The 13,318-nt window shown below is 46.8% G+C and overlaps 1 protein-coding gene across 1 annotated transcript in view; it reads left to right on the top strand.

The window, feature by feature from the left end:
* ADAMTS2 (ADAM metallopeptidase with thrombospondin type 1 motif 2) overlaps positions 1 to 13,318 on the top strand; it is a gene marked incomplete at its 5' end in the record, with an annotated part of 202,720 nt that overhangs the window by 149,767 nt on the left and 39,635 nt on the right. Inside the window, one exon of the mRNA XM_006923365.3 lies at positions 7,023 to 7,179. Coding sequence (XP_006923427.1) covers positions 7,023 to 7,179 — 157 coding nt within the window. The remainder of the gene's footprint in view (positions 1 to 7,022; positions 7,180 to 13,318) is intronic.

Below are 13,318 nucleotides of genomic sequence, written 5' to 3' on the forward strand. Positions count from 1 at the left end.
GTTCCTATGATACCCATCTGTTGTACGCACTTGGGGTCAGGCCCTGTCTGTCGCCCCGTAGGTGACGTCACTCCCTTCTCCATCACTACAGCTCTGTGGGGCAATCACAGCATCACCCCCAACTGACAATGAGGACCTTGGCTCCAAGAGGCCAGTGGCCTGCCAGGATCACTTAGTCATGAGTCACTTGGCTTTGGGAAGGAGGAGCCGGATACATACACCAGAGGCTGGGGAGCACGAGCTCCAGGCTCCTTGCCCTTGCTCCCCTCAAGGGTTCCCCATGCCAGCCAGTCCCCAAGGAGGGCAACTTTGCCATCCCCCAGGGAGATACTAATGGCATCTAACAGGTAGGGGCTGGGGCACAGAGGTCAGTCCCCACAGCAGAGAAGTAAGTGGCCCCAGATGTCAGCAGTGCAGAGGTAGAGAAGTGCGCTTGTCTTTTCGCAGGCCTGGGCTCTGTGCCTGCTGTCCTCTTTCCTGCATGCTCGGGAAAGTGGTCCAAGGCAGGACCACCCTGGGGCTAGGGCAGTTGAGAAGGCTTTCGTGGACTGAAGCCAAACCCTCTGGGACATGAGCCCCCAGAGCTCCAGGCAATGCCTTTGAGGGCACCACAGGGACTTGAGTCATCTCTCATCTTTATCATCATGGTCACGACAGCGATAGGACAAGGAATATCAGTAGGTGTTGACTGTTAAGATCAGAAGTCTCTGCTCTTGGCTTTTCACTGCAGCTGTGCCCATTTTGCAGATGAGGAGCTGGGGACAGAGAAGGAACCTGTCCAAGAACGCAGAGCAGATAACGGATGAGCAAGTGTCGGATCCCACGGCTCTAGGCCCTCGTGCTGCCCAGGGGAGCCCCACCTGTCACCATCTGGTACCCTGGCGAGCTGTTGGATGGGCTTGGGGTCTGTGGGGATCCCTTGGGGACGGTGGCCTCAGGTCTCCTGGACTGAAGGAGGAAAGAGCATAAATAATTCGGCTCATTCAAGAGCAAACAGTGGAAATGTCAGAGAGTGGTGATGGCAACAGAACTCTTGGGGCAGGTCTTAATTGACTTATTCAGAGGGGGACCCCAGAGTCTGTCAGCCAGCCTCCGAAGTCCTCCCTGCCTGGTGCGGGCAGGGCTCAGAGCTGCAGCCCTGGCACCACCGTTTCTGGGTAGCAGCGCCACCTGGTGGCCCTGCCTCTCCCATCCTTCTGAGTAGGGGAGGTGGGTCACCTCCACTCCTTTCTAGTGGTGGGATTTGGGGCAAGTTATTTCAGTTGTCTGAGATGTGGCTCCTCATCCAGAAAACAGGACAATGACAGCACCTATGTCTTAGGGCAGTTGTGAGGTTTAAATTAGACCGTACAAACCCAGAGCCCGCCAATCGGCACAAACATGAGCCCCACAGCTGCCACCCAGCCCAGGGTGTGGACATGCTCCATCCACTGCAGTTCGCTCTGGACAGCTGAGCATGGCTCCCTTTGGGGGAAGACTGGTGGTCTGTGAGGTCCAAGGTGGGGTGGCTCTGCAGTCACCCCCTTGCTGAGTTCTCTCATGGTCCCCACTCCAGCATGGTGGGAACAGGTAGAGTCCTACAGCCACTTTCCTAGACAAACAGGCAGGCGGGAGACAAGCCCTCAGACTGGGAGATCCCAGGTACCACAGGAAGCTGGGTGTGAGAATTTTTCTTAATTGACACAGGCATCGCTCTCAGCCTCTCTCTGTCACTTCTGAAGGACAGAACAAGTCTCGTCTGCTCTCTCGGAGGGGACCACAGCTCACACTCTGTGGTACATGGCAAGAACGTGGAATGGCAGGGCCTAGGGTGCCCCAGAGAGGGGCCCATCTGAGCACTGTATGGCCGCAGGAAGTGGGGGAGGAGGCCGGGTCTGGGCAGGTCCCATGGCTTAGACCTTCGTCCTGGGCCCCAGGCCTGCCCCGTGTGCTGGTGTCTCTGCCTGGACATCGCTGTCTGTGAGGGGCCTTCAAGGCACAAGAGAAGGCTGAGTCAGTGATCAGGAGGTGGGGCCTGGGGTGTAGGAGGCAGGAGCTCGTGGGTGTTTGTTTTGGGGGCTGCCACCAGGCTAAGCAAACCTGCTTCAGCCAGTTTTCTGTCCTTTTGAACCTCTGTTCCGCCAACCTAACTTGGGTCCTAGGCTGGCCCTGGCAGGGGCAGGCAGAGCACCTGGACTAATCACTCCCAGCTGCACCCCAAGAAGTGGGAGAGGTCCCTCAAACAAAACTGCCCAGCTCTTCTCAAGCGAGCAAGCTGGGCCTGAAAAGGCCATCCCTCGACTGTGTCCCTGGGCGCTGCAGACCCCACACTTTCCCTTCAGGTTTTCAGTCCCTTCCCCATGCCTCCTGCATAGGCCCTGTTGCCAGAAACCTGCGTCCTCCCCACTTGCCAGCCCAGTCACCTCCCTTTCTTATCTCCTTCCATCTTGGGTCCTGACTCTGCTGACATTACACCGTCCATCTCAGTGGCCACCGTCCCTCCCCACCGTCTCCACTCCCTTCTTGTTGACCCAGAAAACTCTTTCTGAAATGCACACGGGCCCTGTGCCTGCCATGGGGCTCAAGGTTGAGGTCAGGTCACAGAATGGCCCCAGGCCCCCACAGCCCCCTGAACGCTCCAGACCCAGAAAGGATGAGGCCCTTGTTTCCTCGTGCCCATCTGAGCTGGGCCAGGACCTTGAGAAGGTTGGGAGGTGGGCAGAGAAATAAGAAGTAAAAGCAGCTCCACATCTTGATGCCTGAATGCTGACATCATCCTCCTCCTCGACCTCTCAGGATGTCCCCCGTCCATCCGTCCAGGCTGTAGGCTCCCAGGGCCCGCTGCTCGGTGGCCATTTATTTCTGAGATCTGCCTCCTCAAGGCTAGTATGCCTGGTGCGGCCCCACCAAGCCCTTCTCTCTAACTCTCTCCTCCGAGAGTCTCTTCAGAATCCAAAATCTGGGAGGGGGTCCCAGATGGTTTCTGCTCTGAGCCCTGCAGCACAAACCCCCGTGGGCTGGAGAACATAAGTGGCAGGCTGCCTTCTTGGAATAGGCAAGGGAAAGACAAGGCAAGAACAAAACACAAATCGATATCTCAATAAATTATCCTGCCACAGCAGTGAGATCACTTTGGCTGCTGAGAGGCACTGGAAACCTGGGCTGGACCTGGGGAGCCCAGCGTCTGGGAGGGGGAGGGGCTGGCCAGCGTCAGTCCAGTCTGGAAAGATGTGAGGAGGGGCTGTCCTCCTGGGGACTTTTATACGAAGGATCTCAATCTGGTAGCCAGGGGAATGTGTTTTGTTTTGTGCATGCAAGTTATTTTAATTTGAGCCAACATTTACTAGGAGGTAGGCTTCTTTGTAAAAGCCAGATTTAAAGATTGGCCCAAGAAATCCAGTCTGTTCTTGTGTGCCAGCAGTAGGGGCGCTGTCATTGCCCCCTTGGGTGGGCGTGAGCTCCTTGGTTTGCTACAGTCCTCGCCACTCCCTATCGCCCCCGCTTTCTTGACCATCATAGAACATATTGCTCTGTCCTCACCCCTTCTAAACTGGCCAAATCAAAGAATTATTTTTCTTTCAACCAGCCTGCCTCACTGATTTATATTGCCCACCTTGGCCCTGAAGGCATTTGGATTTACAACATCCTCCTAGCACTTTCCACAAGCTCACCCGCTGAATGCTTGGTCCCCTGTCCCCAGCCTGCTCCTTCTCCCCCTTTGTCATCCTGGCTCCTGCCTTTGGCTCTATCGCTATGGCCCTGACACAGGAGTTCTCTGTGACTGGACTCTTGACTCCTCAAAGACATGGCCAGGGGGGTGTGGGATGTAACAACTGTTCCTCGGAGAGCAGCCCCAGTTTTCGTCTACCAGCCAGTGCCCTGGACTAGGTTTCCCATGGTCCACCTAGCGGAGGACATGAAGGAAGTTTAGGACTCTCTCAGCTGCAAATGCCAGTAACACAACTCAAATCAACTTTCACAAGGAGAAATTACTAGACACACATAAATGAGACGCAAATCTGCAGCAGGTGGTCCCCAGTGACCTGGCTTCCCGGTACTCATGTACACTCCCCTCAAGTGTGGGCCGGACCCAGATTCAGTTACAAACAGACTGTGGCTTCTGTCTTAGATGTGCACTCTCTTCGGTCTCTTGGTCACTCATCCTGGGGGAAACAAGCCGCAGTGTGGGGAAGGGTCTGTGTGGTATGGCAAGGATCCCTTAGTCCAGCAGCCCACGAGGACCTGAGTCCTGTCAGCAGCTATGTGAGTGGGAATTGGTCCCCCCAGGGGAGCCTGCAGATGAGGTCAGGGCCTCTGTCCTCAGCTGGCCATCTCATGACTGGCCTGGAGCCAGAGGCACCTATCTCAGCTGCTTTCAGATTCCTCTCTCACAGAAAACACATTTGGAATAACTTGTTATGTAGCAATGGATAACAAACAGACCTATTGGTAGGCTGGCCTCAGTCCTGGGTGAACCAGGCACTTGTATGAGGACACCAGAGTCAACTCTCTCACCTGGGGTTCTGTTTTGTCATCTTCCTCGGACAAGGTTCCCACCTGTGGGGGGCGGGTGGCAGGGGCAGCAGCTCCAGGCTCACCGTCCTACACCCTTCCAGCTCCTTGGCCCATTCATGGCACCAGGAAGATGCATAGTGTAGACTGGCTGGGCTGGAACTGTCTCACCCTGAGGCCATGGTCAATAGAGGTGTGTTTAACAGAGGGGGCTGGGCTGCTGATGCCAGAGAGCAAAGGCAGAAGTAACTGTGGCCACCAGCGCATTAGAGGGGATCAGGCTAGAATTGTCCAAACACAGGGAACTTGGGAACTTAGAACCCTGAGGGTGGGCAGAGCCATCGTGGAGAATAACCTGATATTTGGGCTGAGAGACACGGCCTTGGAGGAGACAAAACCCCTTTCACTTGAGGGGACCTAGCAAGGCTGCTGAGCTGGACCCCAGGCCTTACGGAGGAGAGAGGGTGGCACTCTAGGGGGCTCTGCAGCCTATGTGAAGTGGTCATTAGTGGCCTTTGTGATGATCCTCTGATTTGGACTTGGGCTGGCAATCTCGAGTTCAATGGGGTATAACCACAAGACCCCAAACTCTAGCATCTAATCCAATCCACCCATAAGAGTCCCTTCCTTCTCATTCCACCTGAAGCTCATTCCCTAGAAAGGAGATCCTTTCTCTTGGGCCCTCCTTCAGACCTGTGACTTCTTAAGCTATGACCTCTGGAAGTAGCTACCACCCGCCTGACCTGTAGGGGTCTGGCTTGGGCGTGATGCAGATGCCTTTCCCCTCCTCAGCCCCTCTCACATCAGCCTGGTGGGCGAGGTCATGCTGAGAAACAAACAAGCTCCACGTCCCAGCAGCTCACAACAAAAATTTATTTCCTGCTCATGCTATGTGTTCCACATGAGTTGGCAGAGGACTCTGGTCTCTAGGTGTCACTCAGAGCCTAGGTGGCAGAGGAGCCATCATCTCAACATTTTTGGTTCACCTGCCAGAGAGGAGAAATTTCTGGGGGGTGTTTCATGGAGGCAAGTAAATGCTCCAACCAGGAAGAGACACATCACTTTGGTTCACAGCTTGTTGGCCAGAGCTGGTATGTGCTTCCTTCAATCACGGTGGTGGGACAGGGGCAAGAGGTATACCTCCCTTCCCTTTCTCCAGCTTTTGCTGGGCTATCCTCTCTGTGCCCGTATTTAACAGGTCATGATCACCAGACCCCTCACTCCAGTCTATGACTTACTTCATTAGGACTCAATCTATTTTTTTTTTTAATAACAATTAATCTTATCTCCCCAGCAGCAGTTGGCTCTGCACTTGTGACTTGGGACTGGTCTGCCATTGTGTAGATCATGGGCTGGGATAACACACAAGATTCCTGGAAATGACCAGTCCTCTCTGGCCTTGAATCATTCTCCTTCTTTGTGGGACATCCTGGCTTACTAACAATATCCTAGACCTACTCTTTGCTGCTTATTCACACAAAGAGAGATGTTTGGCTATGCTTGATGGATAGATTTATGGGAGAAAAGAAACAACGCTTACACACGTCTACTGAGGAATGTGTATCCCTGCTTAAAGAGGTGTGTCTTTAAAGAGGAAAAGATGGTGCCCAGGACTCTTCCCTCAGAGGGAACTGCGTTAGTGGTGGGAATATGTGGTGGAAGTTGAAACTGAAGTGACCGGTGTGAGGAGTGAGAGAGAAAGGGACGCGTGCCACTCGCAGGAGCCTTCCTTTTGAGATGCTTCGTGCATGTTTTATTTAGAGAGGCAGTTTAGAGCAAGGGGCTGAATATAGACTTTGGTTTCAGGTTTCCTGGGTTCAGATCTCTACTCTGCTCTCTAGCCGTGTGACCTAGGGGGCTTTACTTGGCTTCTCCCAGCCTCAGTTTCCCTCCTCTCAGGGTGGTTGTGAGGCCTGAATGCCAGCACCACAGTGCAGAGCATGGCCAGCCTTGGCTATCGGTTATATGTCACCATACAAAGTGGTGTACGACTGGTCCTCTCCATGGCTCCTGAGGGGTCAGTTCTACGCTCCTGTGCTTTTTGTGGTCCCCTTGCTGTTTCTGCTGGAGTTTTTTTTCTCTGTTGTGTTGTTTTCTGAAAATTTCTTCAAACAGGATGAAAACATAGAGTTCTCTCCATTTCTCTGGGCTCACACGCCATGTTGGGATTTATTTGTGCATTGCCTGAACTGAGAGCTCTTTGGGGTGAGGCCTATGTGGCATTTGCCTCCTGTCCAGTGCCTGACAGAACATGGGGACCCCTGAAAATGGGATGGGCTGAATGGGTTATTAGAGGCCTTAGATGACCTCAGAGCTTTGCTTCCACATCTCACCTGAAAACTGTGCAGTGACTTTACGTATGACTGAAGAGCCAAGAATAGAGCCAAGTAGGAACCGGGTCTTGAGAGGGACCGGGGAGTGGCCTTCGTGCCACCCGGGCTAGATCTCTAGTGGATGGGCTGTGTCAACACACCAGGCAGCTCAACCTCCAGCTGGATGCTAACTCTTCGGTGTCTCTCCTGCCCCTGCAGTCCACAAGCCTTATCGAGATTGGGAACCCCTCCCAGAGCCTGGAGAACGTCTGCCGCTGGGCCTACCTCCAGCAGAAGCCAGACACAAGCCATGACGAATACCATGATCATGCTATCTTCCTCACACGGCAGGACTTTGGGCCTTCGGGGATGCAAGGTGAGCCTCGCCCCTGATGGGTTTGGAGAGGCAGGTCCTGGCAGCCTTGGCCCCAGCCAGGGAAGGGTGTCAGGCTGGGGTCAGTGCCAGTCACCCCTGGCTCTCAAAAACCACCAGGGCCTCTGCTATTTCCCAGAGGAAGCCAAATCCTCCGGGGAAATAGCGAAGATCAAAAGGACAGGTGGTCAAAATGGGCAGAGTCTGGGGCTGGCAGCCCAGGGACCAGATAGGACCTGAGGCTGGGTTTCAGAGTTGTTTGTTGTCCCTGGTGTTTAAAATACAAATTTGAATAAGTTCTCAACCATCGACAGTTTAGAGATTTCACATAAAAATTTAAACTATGTAAAACTGACAGATCTAAAAGAAGAAGTTAACAAGTCTACAATCATGGTTGAATATTTTAATGTATTTTTCTTAGTAATGGAAAGAACAACAGATAAGAAAATCAGTAAGGAAACAAAAGATTTGAATTAAACAACCGGACCTAATTGGTGTATGTAGGATACTACACCAGACAACTTGAGAATGCCCAGTCTTTACGAGTACACATGAAAATAGACCCATATAGACTATGCTGGGTCATAGGAAAATCTCAACAAAGCATAAAAGATCAAAACCACACAGAATATATTCCCTGACCATGACCAAACTGGAAAAGAAAGATAACTTGAAAAATTATGAATTTCTAGAAATTAAACAATATACTCATAAATAATCCATGGTTCAAAGAAGAAATAACAGTAGAAATTGAATATATTTTTAAACTGAATGATGACAATATGACATATCAAAACTTGTAGATAGAGCTAACACAATGATTAGATTAGTGTTTATAGGCTTAAGAGCATTTATTTTTTTTAAAAAAGACTGAAAAATCAATCATAGAAACATCTATCTCAACAAATTTGAGAAAGAACAACACTAAATTCAACAAAAAATGAAGGAAAGAAATTATAAAGGAAAGTTAAAATGAAAAACAATACAATAGAGAAAATAATTTGGGCTTCAAATTTGCTTTGATTTATTTAAAATCAAAACATAGATTAAAACAGAATAGCCCTGAACAATACTAATTTTAAACAGGAAAGAAAGAAAATACAAATTTACTAAAATCATGAATGTAAAAGGGACATCATTACAAATTTTATTTAAAAAAGATAATAAGATTTTATCTTATTTTGAACAGCTTTGTGTCAATAAATTTTCCAGTTTAGTGAAAGATAAAAATTCCTTGAAAAATGAAATCTGAGAAAAAATAGAAAATCTGAATGGTCTCAAATCAATTAAAAATATTGAATTTGTAATTCAAATTCAAATTTACTGAATTCAAATCCAGTGTTACATTAACTGAAGCTACTACATATAACAACGAATGCAAAGTTGATTTAACATTTAAAAGCAATCATTTCAATTTAGAGGGTATTGACAAGTTGATTCTAAAAAGCCTTCCTCCAAAGTAAACTCCTAGACCTTATAACTTTACCTAAGAATTCTTCCTAATTTCTGAGGAAGAATAATACCAATCATATACAAATTCCTGCTAACATTGGAACCAAAAACTAAGGACATTTTAAGAATAAAATTACAGGCCAGTCTCTCATGAATACAGTTACAAAATCTCAAACAAATACGGCAAATCAAATCCAGTGCTATATTAACTGGATTTAATATACACAATAAATTTCACAATAAATTTCAATTTTTTCTAGAAATACAAGGTTGAGTTAACTTTTAAAAATCTATTATTGTAATTCAGCATATTAACTGGATAAAGAAGAAAATTTTATATAATCGTCTCTTTTGATCCAGAAAAAATATTTGACAAAAATCTATTTATGATGAAAAGCCTTATTGAACTCAGACTAAAAGAACTTTCTAAATGTAATAATGGGTATTTCCCCCCAAAATCTATAACGAACATCATGTATAATGTGGACATTTTGAGAGCACTTCCTCCACAGTGAGAATGCCTGCTATTACCACTTCTCTTCGACATTGTAGTAGAGGTTCTAGCCGTCCTAGCCATCCTAGTGAAATAAGACAAGGAAAAGAACAAAAATTTAAGAATCAGACAGGGAAAATATGAAACTCTCATTTAAAGATGATATACTTGTGTACATAGAAAATCCAATGGAATATACAAATAAATCATTAGAATTATTAAGTTTCTGGGTATCATATCACTATACAAAAATAAATTTCTATATTCTAACAACAAATTAAAATTTAAAAATTAGTACTATTTATAATAGAATAAAAAGCAGGAAATACCTAGGAATAAATTAACAAAATACATCCAAGACCTAGGCCTGAAAACTGAAGTTATAAAAGATTGAGTCAGTGAGGGGGTAAGTCATGCTCATGGATAGGAGATGCACTGTTGTGCAGGTACCAGTTTTCTCTAAATTGATCTGTAAAGTTAGCGGCCATGCATTCCGGTTCAAGTGCAGTTCCAGAACGTCTAGAGGGTACTGACAAGTTGGTTTGAATGTTTACACAGAAATGTGACAGGCCAAGAATAGCCAAGAACAATTGAAGATGATGATCAAAGTATTCAAAACTTATAAGAATACAATAGTTAAAGAGCATAGGGCTGGTGCACGGTTGACAAATGTATCATTAGAACAGAATAGAGTCCAGAATTGAACCTGTATATGAACGCTTGATTTATTGCAAAGGTGGCATTTCAGAGCAGAGGAGAACAATGGCTTTTTAACAAGTGATGTTGGGTTGATGGAATCTCCAAATTGGGGGGGAAAAAATCCCAAAGTCTGACACTCTCATGATATATGCAAACATCATACTGGTGAATTTTTTGGATCTTAACTTAGCAGATTTTAGATCTACATATGAAAGGTGAAATAACACTTATAGAAAATAATATAGGATATCACCATATTCTTGGAGTAAGAGAAGATTTCTTTAAAAAAGATAAAAAGCACACTAGTCACAATAGAAAAGATAAACGGTACCACATTCACATTAAAAATTGTTTCGCGTTAAAGGCATCATTCATCTATTGGATAAATAGTCATAATACATATACGGTATCTAATGAAGAACTTATATCTAAAACATATGAACTCTGACAAATCAATAATAATAATAATAATAATAATAATAACAACAACAACAACAACAAACCCAGTGGAACCATAGGCAAGAGACTTTATCAGGCTCTTAACAGAACATGAATGATACATAAATATCAGAAAAGGTGCTGAAGCTCAGTAGACATTGGAGAAATGCAATCAAAACCACAATTGGAAACCATGACACACCTAATAGAATGGTTACAAAAAACAAGACTGAAAATCCCACATCTTGGTGAGGATGGGAATATGCAATTCTCATATCCCTCTGATAGGAAGAGAAATCGGTGCAACTACTTTGGAAAACTGGTCAGCAGCATCCATTAACACTGAGCAAAAACTCACCCAGCAGTAGCACACCTAGACGGCACCCCCAGAAATGCAGGCACATGTCACTAAAAGATTGTGCAGGGATGTTCGAAGAAGCATTACTTATAACTAACTCTTAAACATGGAATAACTTAAATCCATCAAATCCAGGAGAGCGGATAAAGAAACTATGATAATAATCATATAGTAACTAGAACTGCAGCCACACACCACATCATGGATGAGTCTCACACATAGAATGTTGAGCGACAAGCCAGACAGAGAAGATTATATACTTAGGATTCCATTTACTACAACTTTGAAAGTGGGCAAACCTAATCTGTGCTGTTAAAAGTCAAGGTAGTAGGGAGGAGGGGCGAGTCACAAGCAGAGGCTTCTAGAGTGCAGGGACAGTTTTATTTCTTGACCAGGGAGGTGCCCACCCAGTTGTGATCACTTTGTGATAATTCATTAGTTGTGTCCTTATGGACATACTTCAAAAGGAAGGGCAATCTGTACAAAAATATTTATTCAGAAACGTGGACCTATTTCACCCACTGCATCCTCCATGGGTAGTCATTTTTGTTAGTTTCTGGTTGATCATTCCAGTAATTCCTTTTATAAACATATGCATATTTATATGACACAGGTGCTTACTCTTACCCCCAACCCCCACCTTCTTCCCTGGAACATTACATGCTGCTCTGCAGCTTCCTCCACCCTCTTAGCTGGCTCTCTCTGCTGACCACCTGCTCATATTTGCCTAAAGAGGGAGACTTCTCAAGTGATACTGGTCAGGATAAGAAGATTAGTTTCTGTCAATAAACCATCACTGGCACTAGAGTGACTCCCTTTGCCACACTAATCAGCACCACAATGGGATGTGGTTGGGAACAGAGAATGTGATTTCAGTCCCACTGAGCACAGAGCAAGGCTTCTAGTTGGTGTCAGTGCCCTTTCCAGTCCTATAGCAGATAGCCAGCTGACAAATAGAGCACTGTTGGCTGTGTTGTCCCCATGGAAGCTCTAATGGGAGCAGTACTATTCCAGAGGAGGGGAAACTGAGGCAACAGTTTAATTAAGTAAACTCTTCCTTCATCTAAAAATATGAAAGGACAGCCAAGGATTACCAGACATTAAAAAAATTATGACATGAAAAAGATGGACCAAGATGGAAAACACAATTAGAAAACTGACTCCAGAAGAAACAGAGATAATTTAGAAAATAGAAAAGAACTTTTTAAATAGTAATATTCCCAGAATGTTTGGGAAAATACATTTATGAACCCAGGAACAGGTTGCTAGGAAGAATGAGAGAACAAGAAAGAGATTTTATGAAATTAAAGATATGATGCATAAAATAGAAAGTTCAAAAGCTGAAGTAAAGAGTCAAGGGCATTCAAAAAGATTAAAATATGAGAGAAAAGTTAGGAGATACAGACAATTCAGGAGGTATGATATGTATCTAATAAGATTTGCACAAAGGGAGAACAACAACAAAATAAGAGGGAAGGATATTAAGAGAACTGATAAAATACTTTTTGAAATCTTCGGATCATAAAGGCCTATATAACGCTGAATAGGATAAATGAGAAATACTTGCAAAGGCACATACTCATCTGCAAGCTTTGCATTCAGAGGACAAAGAGAAGATCTCAAAGTTCTGCTCTGACACAGTGACTCAAGAACAATCATCTCAGCATCCACAGAGCAAAATATACTTGAAGATACAGATTTTCTTGTTTATTCCGGGGGGAAAAGACAATTGTTAGCTTACTATACTTGTACAGGCAAGTCTAAAACCAGCACGCCCATCACATTTTCTTCCCTTCTCTGTTTTTTCTTTAAACAAACTGCCTTGGGATCTGCCTGTGGGGTCTCAGGGGAGCAAGGCGAGGTCAGGCTTCCCAGTGTTGAGGACCCTTACTTTGCGGGCCTCTAGGACCCTTGGGTGTCTGTGGCACACACAACTCTGTACACACTTCTTTATCATGTCCAGGCCCAAATGGCAGGCCACGTTCCCTGGTTGTGCTCAGTTTTAGGTGGGGTCTCAGTGTCAGGCCTCCCCCAAACACCCGCCACCTCTGCTCCCCAGCCCCGACTCCTGTCAGTGGGAATGTGTTGGTCCTCTAGGCTTCTCTGGGACATCTAAGGAAAACTAGTGACCAGGCTCTGCCCAACAGGGGCACAGTCTTCCATAGGCCAGCCTTGAAGGCCTTCATGTCCTCTGGCTGGGCTGTCCCGGGTCCCTCAGGCCTGCCCTTGCTCCCTGTTGGCCTCCGCTTCCCAGGGCGGCACAGGGTAACTGCATTGGCAAAATGCAGCAAGTCCCTCGTTATCAGCTGTGAAGTCAGAGCCACTTGGCTGGGGATGGGGGTGGCTGGAGGGTCACTGTGCATCCATGTCAGGGTTATGCCTACTGCCACCGCCACTTTTTGCCCTCACTCCTCCTCTGGAGGAGGGGGAACCTTCAGTACGAATGTGGCTCAGTCTTCTCAGCCAGAGCACAGGATTGGCGAGCCAAGGACTCCGTGGGCCTCATCATCCATGCTCGGTGCCCTCAGTCCACTCAGCTGTCCCTGCTTGCTGGGGAGCCCACCTTCACTGTAGTCCCCTACGCCCTCTGGAAATGGGTCTGGCTGGGGTCTTATAGTGAAGACCTTCTTGTGGTGGAGTGGACTGTGATGCCAGGCAGACCAGGTGCCAGAAGGTCACTCAGCCAGGCAGGAAGGGGGATG

The sequence above is a fragment of the Pteropus alecto genome, unplaced genomic scaffold (genome assembly GCF_000325575.1).
Source record: "Pteropus alecto unplaced genomic scaffold, ASM32557v1 scaffold78, whole genome shotgun sequence".
Classification (NCBI taxonomy): Eukaryota; Metazoa; Chordata; class Mammalia; order Chiroptera; family Pteropodidae; genus Pteropus; species Pteropus alecto.